We start from the raw sequence: 20,431 nt of genomic DNA on the forward strand, positions 1-20,431 counted from the left end.
CGCCGACGTTCGCCAAGAAGCCCAACCCTTCCAGCCAGCCTCTTCGTCGATCGCCAAGCCGAACTTCCAGCCAACGGACGATTTGAAGTTAGTTTAGGTTTATTATTCAGGCGTGAGGCGTGGGGGTTGGGCGTGGGGCGTGGGCGTGGGGCGTGGGGGTAGGGCGTGAGGCGTGGGGGTTGGCGTGGGGTGTTGGGAGTGGGGGTTCGTCATGGGGCGTAGGGCTTGGGCGTGGGGCTTGGGCGTGGGGCGTGGGTCTTGGGCGTGGCCCTTAGGGGCGTGGGTCTTGGGCGTGGCCCTTGAGCGTGGGGCGTGGGTCTTGGGCGTGGGGCGTGGGTCTTGGGCGTGGGCGTGGGTCTTGGGCGTGGGGCGTGACCCTTGGGCGTGGGTCTTGAGCGTGGGACGTGGGTCTTGGGCATGGGTCTTGGGTCTTGGGCGTGGGGTCACACAATATGTAAAACTAATTAATAAGTTTCTTAATAAGTGAGGATAGCTTAGTTGGGAGAATGTCAGACTGAAGATCTAAAGGTCAGGTGTTCAATCCACCTTCACTGTAAAAGTTTTTTTTTTCTTTGCCTTTTACTTTATAATTAATGAAACAGCGAAGCAGAACTTACAAAATTAAAATTGAAAATAGGAAAAATACCCAACATTCTCATTATCTCGAATGTGAACTTAAGTTTCTAATATGAGCTAAGAAGGTAATCTTAATCTAGAATGAACCTTGCTAAATCTATATTCTTGTTTTGTGCTTGCATTAATCGACTATAACAACTTTTATTATACATATCTATGTAACATCAGCAAATGTACAAAGTCTTCTGGTTTTTTGCAAAAAGAAAGAGGTATTACAGTGTGCAATTGAGGGTCAGTTATGGAGCTTTGTTGTTGTAATTGCAGCACAAAATGGAGCTTTATGAAGTAGAAATTTGAACAAATTACTAATTGTTGTGTAATATATATTGTACTATTTGCTGCACTTGAGAAAAGCCTCCAGTGTGTAATGGAAGGTGGGATTATAATTAAGTCAGGTACTTATTTTCTCAGTTGTCTCTTTCTCTCAACAATTTGTAAATTGAATTCACTGATGGGATTGTGCAAATCATGTATATTATACATACATTCTTATTCTTGAAAAGGAATCTCAATTCTTTCGTTTATATTTTATAAATCTTGTATTTTTTTGTATATATAAAGATTGTTTACTTAAAATTATTGAGAGCACAGAGCAATAAATAAGTTGTTTTTTGCCCAAAGGAAAACAACAAGTGCGTAATATAAACAAAATTCATCATTAACCAAAACATAGACAAAAGAAATAGGTTTGAAACTTAGAAACTAATTATTCAAATGGCTTGTTTAATAATTTTCTATTTGAATGACTTTGAGAAGATTATAATGTAATTTTTATAAGTCACACAAACACCATTCATTTCTATTTATACTAATTCAACATCTATGAAAGAATCAATGAAACAAATAAATTACTACACAACAAATAATGAAATTGAATTAATTATTAGTCCCAGGCCCATAACACTTGTACACCCCGAAAAAGACAGTCCTATATAGAAAATTCAACAATTAATATAATATGCATCAAAAGTACATGAATGTTTAAGATTTGTATATTAAAAATGTATACTTGTTCTTGTTACTGATGTGGTCCCAATCATCCCAACCACCATGAGCCACAATATTAGCGAAATAAGTATGAGCGTAAACAATTCTAGAGTATTGGCCCAAGAAAAATTGTACACACAACCATTTTGAAAGAATATTCATACATATCAAAATCATTTCAATGTTGTACACACAAACATTTTGAAAGAATAATTCATACATATCAAAATCATTTCAATGTTTATATATATCATCACTCTGTTTAAAAAATTTCCAATAGAAAAAAAAAACTTTTACAGCAAAGGTGGATCGAACACCTGACCTTTAGATCTTCAGTCTGACATTCTCCCAACTAAGCTATCCTCACTTATTAAGAAACTTATTAATTAGTTTTACATATTGCGTGACCCCACGCCAAGACCCACGCCCCACGCTCAAGACCCACGCCCCACGCCCAAGACCCACGCCCCACGCCCAAGACCCACGCCCCACACCCACGCCCCACGCCCAAGACCCACGCCCACGCCCAAGACCCACGCCCACGCCCAAGACCCACGCCCCACGCCCAAGACCCACGCCCCACGCCCAAGGGACACGCCCAAGACCCACGCCCCACGCCCAAGACCCACGCCCCACGCCCCAAGCCCTACGCCCCACGACGAACCCCCACTCCCAACGCCCTACGCCCCACGCCCAACCCCCACGCCTCATGCCCCACCCCCACGCCCACGCCCCACGCCCAACCCCCACGCCAAGCCCTAAACCTAAACTAAAACCCTAATCAAATATACCATTCTCAGCATTCATTCTCAGCATTCATAATAAACTAAAACCCTAAAACCCTAATCAAAACATGCAAAGCAAATATTCACAAACCATTCACAAACATTCTCAACATTTCAAATTATATCAATCTCAGCATTCTCAGCATTTAAAACAATAAACCTAAACTAAACTAAGATTACCTAAACAATAAACCTAAACAATAAACCTAAACTAACCTCAAATCGTTGGGCTAGAATCGTCCGAGGTTTGGCGATCGTCGTTGGCTGGAAGTTCGGCTTGGCGATCGACGAAGAGGCTGGCTGGAAGGGTTGGGCTTCTTGGCGAACATCGGCGGAGTGCAACGGAAGGGAAGAAGAAAAACGGAAGGGAAGAAGAAGAATGGAATGGAAGAAGAAGGGTCTGGGGAGGGGGGAGTGCAACACGGGTCGGGGGAAAGGGAAAGCGGGGAAGAAGAAAAGAAAAGAAAGAAAAAAGAAAAAGAAAAAAGAAAAAAGAAAAGAAAAAAGAAAAAAAAATAAAAAAAAATGAAAAGGTTATTGAGGGGTAAAATTGGAAAAATTTATAAAAAAAAGTTAAAAAACAAAAACTAAATTAGTAAAGTTATATTTCAAAATAGCTTGGTTTTTAGGGTCATATTATCAAATTTCCCCTTTTCAATCTATTCTCTTATTTGTCTTTTTTTTTTTAAACTATATTCTCTTGATAATATCTAAATTTGTAATGTTGCAAGGCCCAATAAAGGATGCGACCGTGCGACTATTTTTCCATTTTTGTACTCTGAAGTCCACCTTCAAATAAGCCCGCCAGTTTTTTGTTTTTTTTCTTACTCCAAAATATAATTTGTTGCTCAACCTTAAAATTTGTTAGGTCTCCTTTAGTTCTTTACATCTCCCAATTTTTTATACAACCTTTTATAATGATTTATTTAAAAATAAAAATAAATTTTTATTGCATAAAAATGAGGGAGAAGATCCAGGTTAGGACCATTTTTTTATTTATTAATATTATTAGGGTAGAAATGAGACCTATACTAATTATATATATTTTTTTCAATTTAATTAATTATTTTATTCTATAATTCTAAAAAAATGACAAAATTCAAATTCTTATCTATAATTTTCTTTTTATTTTTTTTAAACTTACTCCAAATTAATTTATGATAACATTCAAACAAATACTCATATTATTAAATGATTTTTAGTAGAATGAAATTAGAAAAATAAAGAGTTTAGAAACAACTTTGGATAGGAAAAATCGCATCTCTAGCCAATATTTAAGAAGATAAATAATTGTGAAAAATAATTTGGAAAAGAGAATGGTGGAAGTTGAAAAAATAGTAAATGAATTAACTATTTTGCTATCTCTTTATAATTTTTGGGAGGCTTTATGCAACATTTTTACTATTTCTAATATATTTTTAATAATATAGAAATATATAATATTTTAAAGAAAATTAATAAAAATTAACTTAATTTAGTTGATTAGGTATTTTTTTTTATATATCATATATATGCTAGCATACCTTCCTTATACGCATATGAATAGTGTGATGCACACAACAAAAATGTTTGAGAATATTTGAAATCACACAAACATATAAACAAAGCAATAATTTTTTTCCAAACTGGTAAAATAATATTCTAATATATATATTTGTATTAACTTTCTAAAATAAAATATAAAAATGGTTGACTTCAATGAATCTTTAAAATTAAAGCTTACGAGATCTGAGACATCTTGATGATGTGGATCATGGGATCATATACCAAAACAGAATTTAATTAATTAATTAATTTTCTATTGGGTGGGGTTAATGAAATGATTTATTTAAATATATTTAATTTACTTAAAAAAAGTTGACGAGGGGGTGATTTTGAGGTGTATTTTTTCTTATAAAAAAAATATTAATACAAAGATATACTCATACAAAATGAATTTAGTTTTAGATTTGGATAATCGTTTGTAATTTTGAATATGCTTTGGTTTAAATGAGTGATAATATTAGTTCTTTATTTTAAAACAATCAAAATAATATGTTACCATGCCAAATTTAATTATTTTAGTTAAAAACTGAAGATTGAAATAAAAATAATTGGCAAGATTTCTCTCAGAGCTTCAATCTAGGCTTTTTGGTCTTGGATTATATTTTATAATTTTTTTAAAAAAATTATCTCTCTAATGTTTTAAGTTTCAAATTAAATATTTCATCAATTATATACTACAATATATTTATTAAATTTTAATTATAAAAACATTCTAATAATTAAATCAACTACAAAAAATCAAATAAACTTAGAAATAAAAGGTTCAATTTTTATGAAAAATGCCTTAAATTAAAACCGAAATTGAAAATATATATAATAAAGATATATATTGTATGTAGAAAATTGCTTTAGCTAAAGTCATCGATCAAACAAATAATTAATGCCCTGCTTTTTAGTCAAAAATAATATAATAAGAAAAAAAGAATTCCTTAAATAAGAAGGTATGGATTAATGATAGGCTCAAATGTCAGTATCGGAGAGGATTTAATAATTATAATGAAGATGTTTCCAAAGAGGCAATGCAAATAATTAAAACCAAGTAAACTAATGCATGCGCCAATGGCCAAATAATCAATCAAATAAGCAAAATAATTTTCTTCCTATTACAAATTATGAACTAAAAATTTACATTATCTAAAAATAAGTTATGACTTATCACAAAAACTAAACATAAAAAATACTCACAAAACACAATATAGTGAATATTTTTAAATAATAATTTAATATATATATATATATTAGTTGGTGTGAGACAATTGAGATTGAATTTTCACGTTTCCATAATTATTGGTGGGTGGGGTTTCTCTTCTTCTAGAAACCTAACTAGTTGGTGAGAAGGGTAAAACTGTCTCTTAAAAAAGTTGAAGGAATTGAGAAAATGAAGACGAACATAGACACTTTTTCATCTACACGCATCTAGACTCATCATTGTCCATTGTTCATGCTTAGATTTTATTTTTTCTGTGGTAGATTATAGGTAGACAATGCCCTCAAGAAAGTCGATTACTTTGTTAATTAACATATATATATATATAAAAAAAGATTCCAATATTATGAATGTCTAATTTTGTCATTTCGGCTCTCCCAAATGTCATCCTTAAATTGGCTCCAATTGGCAAACAGGGGAAAAGAAAAGCAATTAGTGGTTGAAAGGAAGATTCATAAATGGCGGCGGAAAAGAGTAAGATTCTGATCATCGGAGGAACAGGGTACATCGGAAAGTTTGTGGTGGAAGCTAGCATCAAGGCCGGCCACCCCACCTTCGCTCTAGTCAGAGAGACCACCGTTTCCGATCCCGTTAAGGCCAAGCTCGTCGCGAGCTTCAAAGAATCAGGCGTTACCCTAATTGTTGTAAGTAGTAGTACTTACTATTCTTTAATTAATTAATTATCATAAAAACAAATCGATTGAAAAAAAACAGGGCGATCTGTACGATCACGAAGGATTGGTGAAAGCGATAAAGCAAGTGGATGTTGTTATATCCACAGTGGGTTCGTTCCAGTTAGCCGATCAGACCAGAATCCTCGACGCCATCAAAGAGGCTGGAAACATTAAGGTTAGAGACCGAATGTAGTTTTATAATTGAAGTTAAAAGGTTTAATTAATTAAGGAGTGGATTTAATGTACAGAGGTTCTTCCCATCTGAATTTGGAAACGATGTTGATCGTGTCCGGGCTGTAGAGCCAGCGAAGAGCACATTTGAAGTGAAGGCTAAGATCCGTCGAGCCATTGAAGAATCGGGAATTCCATATACCATTGTGGTTAGCAATTTCTTCGCCGGTTATTTTCTCCCCACCTTAGCACAGGCCGGACTTACCTCTCCACCAAGAGATAAAGTTACCATTTTTGGTGATGGAAATGTTAAGGGTACGTATTTTCTAACTAACAATCATGCCTTAATTATCAAGAAGATATATATATAAACTCATGAATAACATGTTGGATTTGCATGCATGCAGCTGTATTCAACTCAGAAGAAGACATTGGGACATACACTATAAAAAGTGTGGATGATCCAAGAACATTGAATAAGATTCTTTACATCAAGCCACCTAACAACATAACTACATTCAACGATCTTGTCTCCCTATGGGAGAAAAAGATAGACAAGAAGCTCGAAAAAACCTACATTCCAGAAGATCAACTCCTCAAGCTCATTGAAGGTATTCTATTATTAGTTAAACTATTGTTTCACCAAATTATTTGTTTTTCTATTCTTGATGATAATTTTGAACTACTTAATGTAGATTCTCCTTTGCCACTCAATATCATATTGGGCATCAGCCACTCCACGTTTGTGAAAGGTGATCAGACTTATTTTGAGATCGAGCCTTCATTTGGAGTGGAAGCTTCTGAACTTTATCCCGATGTTAACTACAAAACCGTCGATGAATACCTTAACCCGTTTGTTTGAGAAATATTTCAATCTAATTTCGTTTATCATACGCAGCTTGGTGTTGAAATAAAGGTGCTTGCTGGACATTGTTATTACAGTATTAAGCTGGAGGGTCATGTAATGCATACCAATGAATTAGTGCTGAATGTTATGTAAATGTGTGAGTGTTTTCTATATATATTAAATATGAATTTCCAAATTGATACAATACAGATCGATTTTTGTTTTTATTTGCTAATACATTTTTGTATGTTAGATAGATGATCTTAGCCCACTATTTATTTAACCAATTATATAACTTTTATGTTAACATAAAATAATTTTAGGTTATTCTAAGTTTAAAATATTAAAATAACTTTTATATTAATTTTATGAACTTAAAATATTTAAAAAAAGAGATTTCACCATGGTGCCTTTTGTTTTTAACTTGAACTTTATATACAAAGTATCTCTTTATTTAATTTTTATTTTGTTGAGTGGTTTGTACATAACTTTGTTGAGTCATTTTTTTATCCAACTATAATCAAATATTTCATCCACATTTTTATCAATTAAATCATTCGATTCATTAATTAAAATACATTTATTATTATTATTATTATTATTATATATTAATATACTTTAAATCTTTTTTTTTAAATCACACATAATTTTTAAAATTACCACCCATCTATATTTTTTTAGATAAAATTAAATTTATTTAAATAAATTTTTTCCAAACAAGTTCTAAGTTATAAAAATAAAAATACCAAACAAAATGTAAAACATAGTGGTGGGGCAAAATATAATGGCAAGCCAGCATTCACTATATTTGTTTGGTTGGGTCAATTAAATAATTATAATATAATTCAATATTATTTTAATTTTATAATTATTTAAAATATTATTTAATTCAATAACTAAAATATTAAAATATATTATATTTTAAAATTTTATTTTATTCGTACACATTAAGTTTTTTTTATATAAAAAAATCCCTTTTATAAAATCACCTATGAATAATTTAAATAATTTACTTCCCTATAATCTTCTTTATCATAGCATTGCAGTGGTCCCGTGGATAAGAAATAATAATTTGATAGAATGTTCAAATTCGATTGGTTGAAACTCGAAAGTGGATGTAATTGGAATTTTACTCATCTCACTTGTTGTCAATTTCACACACTAATCTCATTAAGAGAGTAGTATCCCTTCATATAGTTAGGTCCAGTCCAATATAATGGGTTACTCAATGATTGGGCTACCATGTTAGGCCAACAAATATCCAACAATCTTCACCTTTGGCCCAAAGCAGTCCAAAACACAATCACTGAATCGCAAGAAACATCATCGCCAATTTATTGCCAACGAAAGAATACCCAAAGTAAACTTGTGTCATAAAGATCAGGGGCAAGAGCACCAAAATCACAAAGGTTGAAAGCAAGATCACAAAACATGCTAGAAAATCACAAAGATCAAACGCAAAAGCACAAAGAATGCAAAAATCACAAAGATTAAGGTAAAATCACAAAGCATACCATATCCACAAAGGACGAACCTCAAAAACTTAACCTAAGTCAAACTTTAAAATCCTTTGACATGAAATAATTTTTTCACAGGTAAACACTTAGTACCCATATCAACATGATTAAATTCCCAAGGATTTTTTCCAAATTAATAATGTCATTTTCAACAATATCCCGAATGTAATGGAACTTAACATCAATGTGTTTAGTTCTATCATAAAAAACAAGATTTTTACAAAGTTGAATAGCAGATTGACTATAGAAAACACAACCACATTTTTGTCAAGAAAACCAATTTTAGACAATACAACTTTAAGCCAAATTGCTTCCTTCAAAGTTTCAGTGGCAGCTACATACTCAGATTCTATAGTAGATAAAACAATAATGGGTTGAAGTTGAGATTCCAACTTATGCAAGATATGAAGTGTAAACTTTCTATTATCCCTATCATTAGCATAATTGAAATCCACATAATCAGCCAACCTAGTACCTACAGAACACTTAGAGAAAGTCAAACTAACATCAACAATTCATCTCATTATTCATAATAATAATCCATTCAGTAGAAAACTTAGACCTCGAAGCTTCTTTGTAAGAGCTAGGCTCATTACAATTTAGGGATTCAAACATGTTGAAAGCAAATTCAGATAAATTGCAATCATTCAAATTATCATCCCTAAATCTAGCAAACATTCTAACAGTTCTTCTACTTTTATCCCTTATAAGTTGATAGTCATACAAATTATCAGGCAAATCATGTGAATGAAACAACACATTTGAACCATGCAAATCATTAATTAATATCATGCACATTATAATGCTCCACCTCATTGAGAACATTTCCACCATGTTCAGTAGGTTGATCAATAACTACAGACACATGCTCTATCTTAATCTTATTAGGAGCATCATTAACATTAGTGAGGGGATCTATTTATCAAATAAGAAGCCGTATGCAAAACATCTCCCCAAAACTTTGAATGAATAAATTAAATTAGCAGACACATTTCCAACATTTGAATGAATGAAGTAGCAGGTTGATCAGTAACTACAGACACATGCTCTATCTTAATCTTATTAGGAGCATCATTGACATAATGAATATGCTTGAAAACACATATTCATGACATTTCTCTCTTAAGAGAACACTAGGAGATCTATTTATCAAATAAGCAGCAATATGCAAAACATATCCCCAAAACTTTTTAGACAACCTATATGACGCTAACATAGCTCTCACCCTATCTAGAAATGTCTTATTCATCCTCTCAGTAACACCATTCTGATGTGGTGTGTACGACACATACCTATGCCTTTTAATACCCTAGGTAGCACATAAATCAGTCATGTAGTTATTACAGAACTCAAGACTATTATATGTTCTAAGAGTTTTGATTCTCTTACATGTTTGATTCTCAATCAAAATGTTCCACTCCTTAAATTTTTTAAAAACATCAGACTATATGTTTCAAAAGTAACAAATTTTCCTAGAGTAATCAATAATGATGGACAGAAATATTGGTTCCACCCATGTGTAGCAACACTAGAGGGACCCCACACATCAGCATACACATATTCAAGGTTATCGGTACACTTAGACACGTTTGGGTAGGAGAACTCACCTTATACTGTTTTCCTAGCACACATGATTCAAAAAAGTGGATGGGGACAATTTATCACTACTAAAGTAACCACTTTTATGCAAAATCTCTTGACATTTGTTACTCATGTGACCTAATTTATTATGTCAAAAAACAAATTTATCACCAATCACAGAGTTCACAGAGTCATAAGCAGTCTCAGCATGATACACATACATATTGTTCATCCTTTTAGCAGTAAAGATAATAAGAGACTCACGCAAGATATACACCTCAAATCTGTTGTTCAAGATTTGGTGTTCCACTCTACACTACCTTCATAATATATGTTGACTTTTATTTTCTCTTTATTAATTTTGACTAATTCTATAAAATGACAAATTTTTGTAAATGTGGTGTAAGGCGGAGAATAGTAAATTTGAACTCATATATATATATATATTTATAAAAGGAGAATGTGAAGAAACAAGAACAAATAGACAAGCAAGTGTTAAGAGTTGTGAGAAAACAAGTTACAAAGTGATCAAAAGCCCTTTTCTCTCTAAAAGATTCAAAGCTTGTGTGTGTATTTGCGAAGTGTATTACAATTTCTGTGAGAATTGTAAAAGTGATTATCGAACAGTAAATAAGACTCGATCGTGTATTGTGTTTATGTATTCCTTAGTGAATATCCTTCTCGTTGTTTGAGAAGAAATGGTGACGTAGAAGTTTCATCTTCGAACATCCATAAAAACCTGTGTCTCGTGCTTTACTTTCTGTCGATTCTATATTCTAACCGACTCATATCATTATAACCGACTCACTAATCTTCAAACCGATATTCTCCAAACTCCATCTTTATTCATCATTTGTGTGTTGTTTCAATCTGAAACAAACCACTTCCGCACTTGAACTCGGTTCAAGAGTTTGTAACAGCTTGTCTAGTATTGAAACAAGTGTTAATTCTTAACCGGATTAACGTCAACCGTTGAGTGTTGTCAGATATTATCCTTTAGCCGGACCCCGATCCAAAATCGGCGATCTAGATCCTAACATATATATATATATATATATAGAGTAATGATAGAGAGCGGGAAAAAAATGACAAGAAAGTCTAGGGAAATGATGTGTCATTTCCTGAGTGGTTTGAAAATCTGAAAATTCTCTCTCCTATTAAATTTTCAAACCACTCAGGAAATGACACATCATTTCCCTAGACTTTCTTGTCATTTTTTTCCCGCTCTCTATCATTACTCATATAGATATATATAAATTTATTGAGAAATGATAAAGCCAACGAATGGCTAGCGAAAGCAAGGCCACGAATCCTACGTGGCCTTGCCAGCTAGGAGAGAGAAAGAAAAAAAATAAATAAAAAATAAAAAAAATAAAACGTTTCAGCTTCTCTTTCTTCTTTCTTCTTCCCTCTCTTTCTTCTCTGGCGATTTATCACATCCGGCGAACGAACCGGCGTCTTCTCTGGCGATTTATCACTCCGGCATCCCGACTTCTACTTTCTTCTTTCGCTCGAAAATGGTAAGACACTTCTCATTCTTTAATATTTCAGTTTCAGAATCGTCCGCCTTCGTGTTCATTTCGTAATATTTTCTTTTCAGGCTGGTGTTTCAGGTAAATCTCCATGCAAGGCCCCAAGATCTCCAAGGACAAGGTAAATAAGACATCTTCTATTTTAGAATCGTAGGGTTAGCGTTTTGCGGTTAGGGTCAGGGTTTTGCAGTTAGGGTTAGGGTTTCAGAGTTATGGTTAGGGTATTGCTGCATTATGGTTATCGAAACAAAGTTTTCGTTACCCGAAAGTCTGATTTAATTGTGTATGGTTGAATTATTGTTAGCCAAAACTAAATTTATTGGGTATTTGCTGAATTTAGGGACCCGAAATAGGCTGTTATGGGTCCCGAAAGTGGGAAAATTAATGTTTGGCTGAATTTAGGGTCCCGAAAGTGTGATTTCGGGACCCGAAATAGGCTGTTATGGGTCCCGAAAGTGGGAAAATTAATGTTTGGCTGAATTTAGGGTCCCGAAAGTGTGATTTCGGGACCCGAAATAGGCTGTTATGGGTCCCGAAAGTGGGATAACTTCATGTTTGGCTGAATTTAGGGTCCCGAAAGTGTGGTTTCGGGACCCGAAATAGGCTGTTTCGGGACCCGAAAGTTGGATTACTTAATGTTTGGCTGAATTTAGGGTCCCGAAAGTGTGTTTCGGGACCCGAAATGGATGGTTTCGGGACCCGAAAGTTGGATTACTTAATGTTTGGCTGAATTTAGGGTCCCGAAAGTGTGTTTCGGGACCCGAAATGGATGGTTTCGGGACCCGAAAATGGTGGTTTCGGGACCCGAAAGGTGGTTTCGGGACCCGAAACTGGTGGTTTCGGGACCCGAAATGGATGGTTTCGGGACCCGAAATGGTGGTTTCGGGACCCGAAATGGATGGTTTCGGGACCCGAATTGCTTCATTTTAGTGATTATTTGCTTCATGGCTTTTAAATGTTTATCATTTGTTGTTGTAGGGCAAATAAACGTAAAAGTATTGTCCAAGAATCAGCTCCCAATCCAGCTCCCAAAGCAGCTTCCAAACCATTTCCCAAATCCCCTAGAGCAACAGCTCCAAATGCAGCTCCCAAATCAGTTCCAAAATCCCCTAGAGCAACAGCTCCCAAAGCAGCCCCCCACAACTTATTTTTAACTAGGACATCGTCTAGTGGCCTTTTCAATCTTCTTCAAATGCTGTCTAAGGAACAAAAAGATGCTGTGAAGTCAATAGGCTTTGGCGCTCTACTTTCATTATCGCTTTCAAAATGCCCCGGGGAGATCTCTCGTTATCTAGTCAGAAAGTTTGACTGCAATAAATGTTCATTCACCCTAGAGAATGGCGAGGAAGTGAAAATCGAAGAAGAGGACGTTCATATGGTATTGGGTCTCCCCAGAGGGGAGCTGAATATTTTAGAATATCAGAATAACGAGATTGATGACAAGTTGAAGGCATTTAGGACTCGATGGGGTAACCCCGTTAATGGCGCTCCTTTAGCTACTGCTATGCCGATCAAAATCATTGAGAACAAAGCTGCTGACAACAATTTCAAGATAGACTTCGTATTATTTGTTGTCAGTTGCTTTCTCTGGTGTGATCACCTAGGTAACCTATCCAGGTATATCTCATTTCTAGTATTTTCAATTGCATGACAACAAATTTGTATTGTTAAATAATCCTCAAATATGTTTTTTTCATTTGCAGGTATAGAATTCTGAAATCTATTTCAGATGTTGACAATATCAAGAAGTTCAATTGGTGCAAATTTGTACTTGAAGGATTAGTTCAATCATGCGCAAAAGTGAAGCAGAATGAAAAACGACATTTCCAAGGACCACATACGTTCTTTATCGTAAGTTATCACTCATTCATTTTCATGTTTTCAAAAATATTTAGTTTTAACATATGTATGTTTTCAGCTATGCTACGTGTATAGGGTGAGCAACCCTGAACTGGGAGGAGTTACTGAACGACGATTTCCTATACTGTCATGTTGGAATGACACAACGTTGAAGTTTAGGCTGGATACAGAGTTGGAAAATGGAGGATTCGGACGTGGAATCGTTCTGGGACGCATTCCACTACCCGGGATGTGGGATGAGAGCGACGACGAGGATAATGATTTCAGAGAGAACGACGAGGAGGAGAACGAGGAGGATGATATTGATGGGGGGGTGTCTCAGACCCCAAAGGCGGCGGCGGCAGCAGCAACAGAACCTAGGAATAGGTCACCACCTCTGAACACAGCTCCGGATGAGGTCGGAATAACATTTACAGAGAATTTGGTGTGCGTTACGAAATGTACAGTGATGCTTGAAAAAGCGATGAGAAAAATGGAATCTTTAAGTTCAGGCTGGGATGCAACACCATTGTATGACAACGCCATGCACATCATTTACAGAGCAATGGACAAGAATAAGCTTTTCAGGGATGCCATGCATAAATACTTCAAGGATGAAGCACCTTCTGAAGCACAATGTGACAAAGATGCTGCTGACAATGAGGTGGGTCTTGATGAGGCCGGTGACAAGGAGCCTGCTCAAAATGACGGTGGTCTTGATGAGGCCGTTGACAAGGAGCCTGCTCAAAATGATGGTGGTCTTGATGAGGCCGCTGACAAGGAGGTGGGTCTTGATGAGGCCGGTGACAAGGAGCCTGCTGCTCAAATTAATGAGGGGTATCACACAGAGGACGATGGAAAAGAGGTGCCTCCAAGAAAAAGAAGGAAAAATCCCGTGCGACAACTGAGAGTTCCAGCAAACCTTAAATCTCCATATATGACGCAGGACAAGCCGAAGAACTTCGAGTCTGCCCAAATTCATCGTGATGCAGGATATGAATTGCAGGTTCAAAAAGAGGGTGGTGAAGCAGTTCCTCTATCGGTGTTCAAAGGAAACAAATTTGTCATCAAAAAACCTAAAAAAAATCCCCTGAAAGTCATGATGAAAATTCCACCACGCCTTCAATGTCCGTATTTGATGGAGAACAAAAAAAGATATAAAAATTTCTTCAAATTTGTCAATATAGCTGACAAGGATGAGGTCGTTTTGGGAATGGTTTTTGACAATAAAGCTGATGAGGATGCGAGATAAATCAATCTTTCTTAGTTCATTTGTTTTTGTCATGAAAGTTGAATTCTTATGTGTATGTGTATTCTTTATGTGTTTGGCTGTTTCGGGTCCCGAAAGTGTGGTTTCGGGACCAGAAAGTGTGGTTTCGGGACATGAAAGGGGTGTTTCTTGTCCCGAAATGGTGGTTTAGGGTCCTGAAAGTGTGTTTCGGGACCCGAAATGGATGGTTTCGGGACCCGAAATGGATGGTTTCGGGACCCGAAAGGTGGTTTCGGGACCCGAAACTGGTGGTTTCGGGACCCGAAACTGGTAGTTTCGGGACCCGAAACGGGTGGTTTCGGGACCCGAAACGGGTGGTTACGGGACCCAAATTGGTTTTTTTTTAACTTCATCTCTTCTATATGTGGTTTCAGGAAGGAAGTATTGTATGTATCCGAGCATACCAATATCAACATAGAGCAATTTCAATCGATGAAAAGTAGATGCCATGTTGAAAGTGGTATTATTGATGCTTGGGCAAACGTTATCACACTGTTCTGCAAAATGGCCTCCGAAGCGAAAATCGTTTTTTCAACAGTCCTTACGGTAAGTCTCTATATCTTTCATTATTGTATAAACCAATTGTCTTATTGTCATGTTGACTTAATTTGCAGGACTTTTGGAGAACGAAAGAGCTTTTTATCGAAAGACTGATTGAAGAAATGAGAATTTTCCAAATAACACCCGAAGACATGAAAACTACTAATCTGGTAAGTTCAATATGCTTATATTAAATACTTATTCTTGCTCATATATGTCATCTGATTCATGGTCATAATTTTGCAGATATTTTTCCCAATTTTATACGAAAGTCATTATTATGTTGTTGTCATCAACATTGCGAAGAAAGTAATTGAAGTCCTCGACAATCTACCACTGGACCCAGATATAGAATGGGAACATAAATATGTTACAATTCGGAAACTGGTATTGTTGAAGTGTTTTTTACACATAATGTATGTTAAAGTGTTTATGTTTATGAACTTCTTTTGTAAAACAGGTTGAAAACGTTGTGGAGTACTTCAATACTATCGACCAAGAGATGTCAACCCAAATTGCTCAATTCCCGGTGAATGTTTTAAATTTACATTGGCAAGACAGTTCAAATAAAACGGATTGCGGAATATACTGCATGAGACATATTCATACTTACTATGGCAATGCAGATTGGGAATGTGCTATAAGCCAAAAAAATGTAAGTTAAATATTTTCACATTTTATTTGTTTCACAAATCTTTAATAAATAACCGGTGAATTATCATTTTCTTAGGCAAAGGGAATGATTGAAGCTTTGCGAGCCAAATACACCGCAATGATCATCCGTTCAAGTTTGAACCGAAATCTGAGGAACATCTTATTGAAGTATCTGGAAATTTTGAAAGAAGATTGTCCTGAAACATTTAACCTGTATAATCCAAGTATATAAATTTTTTGTCTTCAATTATTTTCTAGTCTTCAATTATAGTATGAGTTAAAAAACAAGAAACAAGTATAATATGAGTTGAAAATGCCATTTCGTGACAAGAAAACAAGTATAATATGAGTTGAAAATGCCATTTCGTGATAAGAAAACAAGTATAATATGAATTGAAAATGCCATTTCGTGACAAGAAAACAAGTATAATATGAGTTGAAATGGGTGGTTTCGGGACAAGAAACGTTTGGTTTAGGGACTAGAAACGTGTGGTTTCGGGACAAGAAATGAATGGTTTCGGGACCCGAAAAGTTGTTTCGGGACAAGAAACGTGTGGTTTCGGGACCCGAGAAGTTGTTTCGGGACAAGAAACGTGTGGTTTCGGGACCCGAGAAGTTGTTTCGGGACAAGAAACGTGTGGTTTCGGGACCCGAGAAGTTGTTTCGGGACAAGAAACGTGTGGTTTCGGGACCCGAGAAGTTGTTTCGGGACAAGAAACGTGTGGTTTCGGGACCCGAAATGGATGGTTTCGGGACCCGAAAAGTTGTTTCGGGACCCGAAATGGATGGTTTCGGGACCCGAAAAGTTGTTTCGGGACCCGAAATGGATGGTTTCGGGACAAGAACATTATCAAATAAGTACTATCTTCGTTAAAGATATGATAAAAAAGTAAAAATATTCAAAGTGACAACAACATTATCAAATAAGTACTCTCTTCAATATCAAATAAATACTATCTTCGTTAAAGATATGATAAAAAAGTAAAAATATTCAAAGTGACAACAACATTATCAAATAAGTACTCTCTTCATTATCAAATACATACTATCTTCGTTGAATGTTATCCCCACACGCATTATCTTCGACATATACTTGAGAGGACAAAAGTGATGTAAAGGAAAATTGAGTTGAAAGTGGATCATTCCATTGCTGTTGTTGTTGTGTTGAATCCAAAACTGTAGATGTTGTGGCCGTATCTCTCTTCTTTTTTGATCTCGAAGTCTTGGGGATTTTTTCAATTAAGGATTGTTTCCTCTTTGTTGGTGGTCGTCCTCGACTTCTAACTTTGTTAGGAGAGTGTATCAAAATGGATGTAGCGGGAGATTGAAATGGAGATGGAGATGGAGATGCTTCTGTGCTTTGGTCTTTAGATGCTTCAGTATGGCTTCCATGATTAAGTGACATAAACTGTTCCATCAAGCCTTTTATTCCGTTCATCCAAAAAGAACAGCTGACTTCAGATTTTACTCCAACTTGTTGAACCTCTTGCATCAATCGAGTTAGACTATTGTGACGTTTTTTTTCTTCAACAGACATATCTGAATCATAAATGTTGGTGATATTTTGATACCCACGCTTAATATCTTTACGCCACCGGTCCATTATATAATGCATTGGTACCTCATTCACCCTCATTTTTTTCAATACAGCCATGATATGCCTACACAAAACACCTCTGAACTCAAACAATCGACATTGACATTTCACATTGCAATCATTTTCTGTGTAATGTACTTTGTAAGAAACATCTCTTACATGTTCTCCATTAACCCCCAGAATGATTTCCTCAACTCTAAATATACTAACTGACCCTTCCTCTTCAATGACTGAGATGTCGCACAACATCAAACCTCTAACTTCTTCTTGAACCAATCTAAATATATCTGGAGTGTAGAAGGTTTGGTATTGTCTTTCAAAGGCAAATCCACTTACAGTTGGTATCAAAGAATTAAAAGATTTGAAATCCAATTTCTTTTCTCTCTCGATATTTCGCAACAGAGCCCTATCATATTGCTCGACGAATTGTTTGAGAGATGTTTTGGACTGCACGTAGTCATCAAAGAATGCGTTCATACTTTCACTCCGTTGAGATGTTGACATGCCGGCCCAAAATTGTCCTTTGACATAAACAGGTATCCATTTAGATCTTTCCAAATACAAAGATTTCAACCAAACATTATCTTCCAACTGATAATCTTCAATTAATCTATTCCAATCATCTTCACATTGTTGAATATTTATGGAATTGTATACTATGTTTTTCAGCCTCTTCTTTATTAGATGATATTCAGTATGGCTTCCAAGTTTTATAGGAAGTTTCTTCATTATATGCCACAAACAAAATCGATGATGAGTTTTAGGAAATACCTTCTCAATTGCAATCGCCATGGATCGACATTGGTCTGTGATTATGGCATTTGGAGGTCTATCATGCATACATTCCAACCAAGTTCTAAACAACCAAGTGAAAGAATTTGAATCCTCACTTGACAATAATCCACATCCAAGCAAAATGGATTGACCATGATGATTAACACCAACAAACGGAGCGAAAGGCATGTCATAGCGATTTGTCAAATAGGTTGTATCGAAAGAGATAACATCATGAAAATCTTCAAAGGCAGCCCTGCACCTACCATCTGCCCAAAACACGTTTTTAATTCGGGATTCCTCGTCCAAATCAATAAGGTAGAAGAAGTTTGAATTCCTGGTTTGCATTCTTAAGAAATAATTAGTGAGTGCTTCAGCATCCCCAATCCCTAACCTCAACCGTCGTGCTTCTGTAACGTAATTTCTACATGTCCTCTCATCGAAAGACATGTTTTCATACCCTCCAGCTTCAACTACAAGTGATTGAAATGTTTTGGCCACAGTTATTCCAGCTTCATCGTTTGTATCCAATCTTCTTTTTACATTTCCGTCAATCACTTTGTAGGATCTAACATGACGTATTCTCTTTGGGCTTAATGTATGGTTGTGCTCAAGAGAAATACTTGTTATCACATATTCCCCTTCATTTCGAACAACAACATTAATCTTTGCTTTACAATCTGTCTTCGTTATTGGTCTAGGCTGATGAAACTTATTTTTTGCCTTCGATTCTTTCATAAAACTCTTGGCACAACCAACGCTGAAATATTTCCTCTTACCACCTACATTTTTGCTCCCTAATTTGGTAATGCCGAATCCCGTTAAGTGGGCATATGATGTGTAGAATTCAAGAAGTTGTTCTTCGGAGGAAAATGTCATTCCAACACTAGGAATGTGACTGCAAAAATTATGTGAAACCGTAAGAAAAAGTCCATAAAACACCCATTTCGGGTCCCGAATCCAACCATTTCGGGTCCCGAAACAACCCGTTTCGAGTCCCGAAACCATCTTTCGGGTCCCGAAACAACCTTTCGGGTCCCGAAACAACCAGTTTCGGGTCCCGAAACAACCCGTTTCGAGTCCCGAAACCACCTTTCGGGTCACCAAACAACCTTTCGGGTTCCGAAACAACAAGTTTCGGGTCCCGAAACCACCCGTTTCGAGTCCCGAAACCACCTTTCGGGTCCCGAAACCACCTTTCGGGTCCCGAAACCACCTATTTCGGGTCCCGAAACAAAACAATGTTTGTCCCGAAATGGTTGGTTTTGACCCTTTCTTGTCCCGAAACGACTCATTTCGGGTCCCGAAACACAAATTTTTTTTACCCGAAACACAACATTTTCTTACAAGACACCACACATTTCGGGACAAGGAAGGACCCTTTCTTGTCCCGAAACCAACCATTTCGGGACAAGGAAGGACCCTTTCTTGTCCCGAAACCACTAGATCTGTTCAGGGTACCTTTGGGGTTCAACGGGGGTGGAACTGTTCAGGTTAAGTTCTTCATCTACTGGGTTGTTCAAGTTTGGTGCTTCTGTATCCTGAAAATTCAAACCGTTTAAATCCATATATACATCTGTAAAATGTAAAAACCCTAGATCTGTAAAATCTAAACCCTAGATCTATAAAATCTAAACTCTGGATCTATTAAAAAAATAATAAAGATCCTTAAAAAGGATACCATTGAGAAGTAAATGCAGCCGTGGAAAAGAAATAAATGCAGCCGGAGAAGAGAAATAAATGCTGTCGGAGCTGGAGAAGAGAAATAAATGAAGCGTTTCAGAGAGAGAAAGAAATGCAGAAATATGAAACCCTATTGGGTGAAAGAGGATATGCAGAAACGTTTTATTTTTTTTTTATTTTTTTTTTCTTTCTCTCTCCTAGCTGGCAAGGCCACGTAAGATTCGTGGCCTTGCTTTCGCTAGCCATTCGTTGGCTTTATCATTTCTCAAATTTATTTTAGCATTCATTAATGGTTCAACGGTTAAAATGTCATAGATAAAAATTCAAAATCAAATAATTATAGATTTGAGAGTAAATATTATAAAGACTAAATTGACATAAAGTAATAATAGAGGACAATAAATTAGTGTAATTAATGATATCTAGAATAATGTTGTAGGATAAAAAATATCATTTTCCAATACCAATCACTTATTATCACATTTTTTCAGACAACATTTATGATAAGAAATTTCCCCCACTCTAAAGTGATATATACTATATAGGAGAAGGAATTTAAAAAGGTACGAGAAAGACAAGACTAACCCCCACC

The 20,431-nt window shown here is 35.8% G+C and overlaps 1 protein-coding gene across 1 annotated transcript; it reads left to right on the top strand.

The window, feature by feature from the left end:
- Window positions 1-5,576: 5,576 nt before the first annotated feature.
- Window positions 5,577-7,057, top strand: LOC124929482 (eugenol synthase 1-like). Its single transcript, XM_047469854.1, has 5 exons — window positions 5,577-5,804; window positions 5,875-6,009; window positions 6,083-6,320; window positions 6,413-6,616; window positions 6,701-7,057. Exons 1-5 carry the CDS (start codon window positions 5,619-5,621, stop codon window positions 6,865-6,867), a joined length of 930 nt encoding a protein of 309 aa, XP_047325810.1. The 5' UTR covers window positions 5,577-5,618; the 3' UTR covers window positions 6,868-7,057.
- The last annotated feature ends 13,374 nt before the right edge of the window (window positions 7,058-20,431 follow it).

The sequence above is a fragment of the Impatiens glandulifera genome, chromosome 3, assembly GCF_907164915.1.
Source record: "Impatiens glandulifera chromosome 3, dImpGla2.1, whole genome shotgun sequence".
In the NCBI taxonomy this organism is placed as follows: domain Eukaryota; kingdom Viridiplantae; phylum Streptophyta; class Magnoliopsida; order Ericales; family Balsaminaceae; genus Impatiens; species Impatiens glandulifera.

What these genes read in the sequence shown, in the direction of transcription:
- LOC124929482 (XM_047469854.1), top strand. Translation starts at nt 5,619, where the DNA reads ATGGCGGCGGAAAAGAGTAAGATTCTGATCATCGGAGGAACAGGGTAC. An exon ending in CAGGCGTTACCCTAATTGTT is followed by an intron (nt 5,805 to 5,874) that starts GTAAGTAGTAGT and finishes GAAAAAAAACAG; the next exon opens with GGCGATCTGTACGATCACGA. An exon ending in AAGAGGCTGGAAACATTAAG is followed by an intron (nt 6,010 to 6,082) that starts GTTAGAGACCGA and finishes TTTAATGTACAG; the next exon opens with AGGTTCTTCCCATCTGAATT.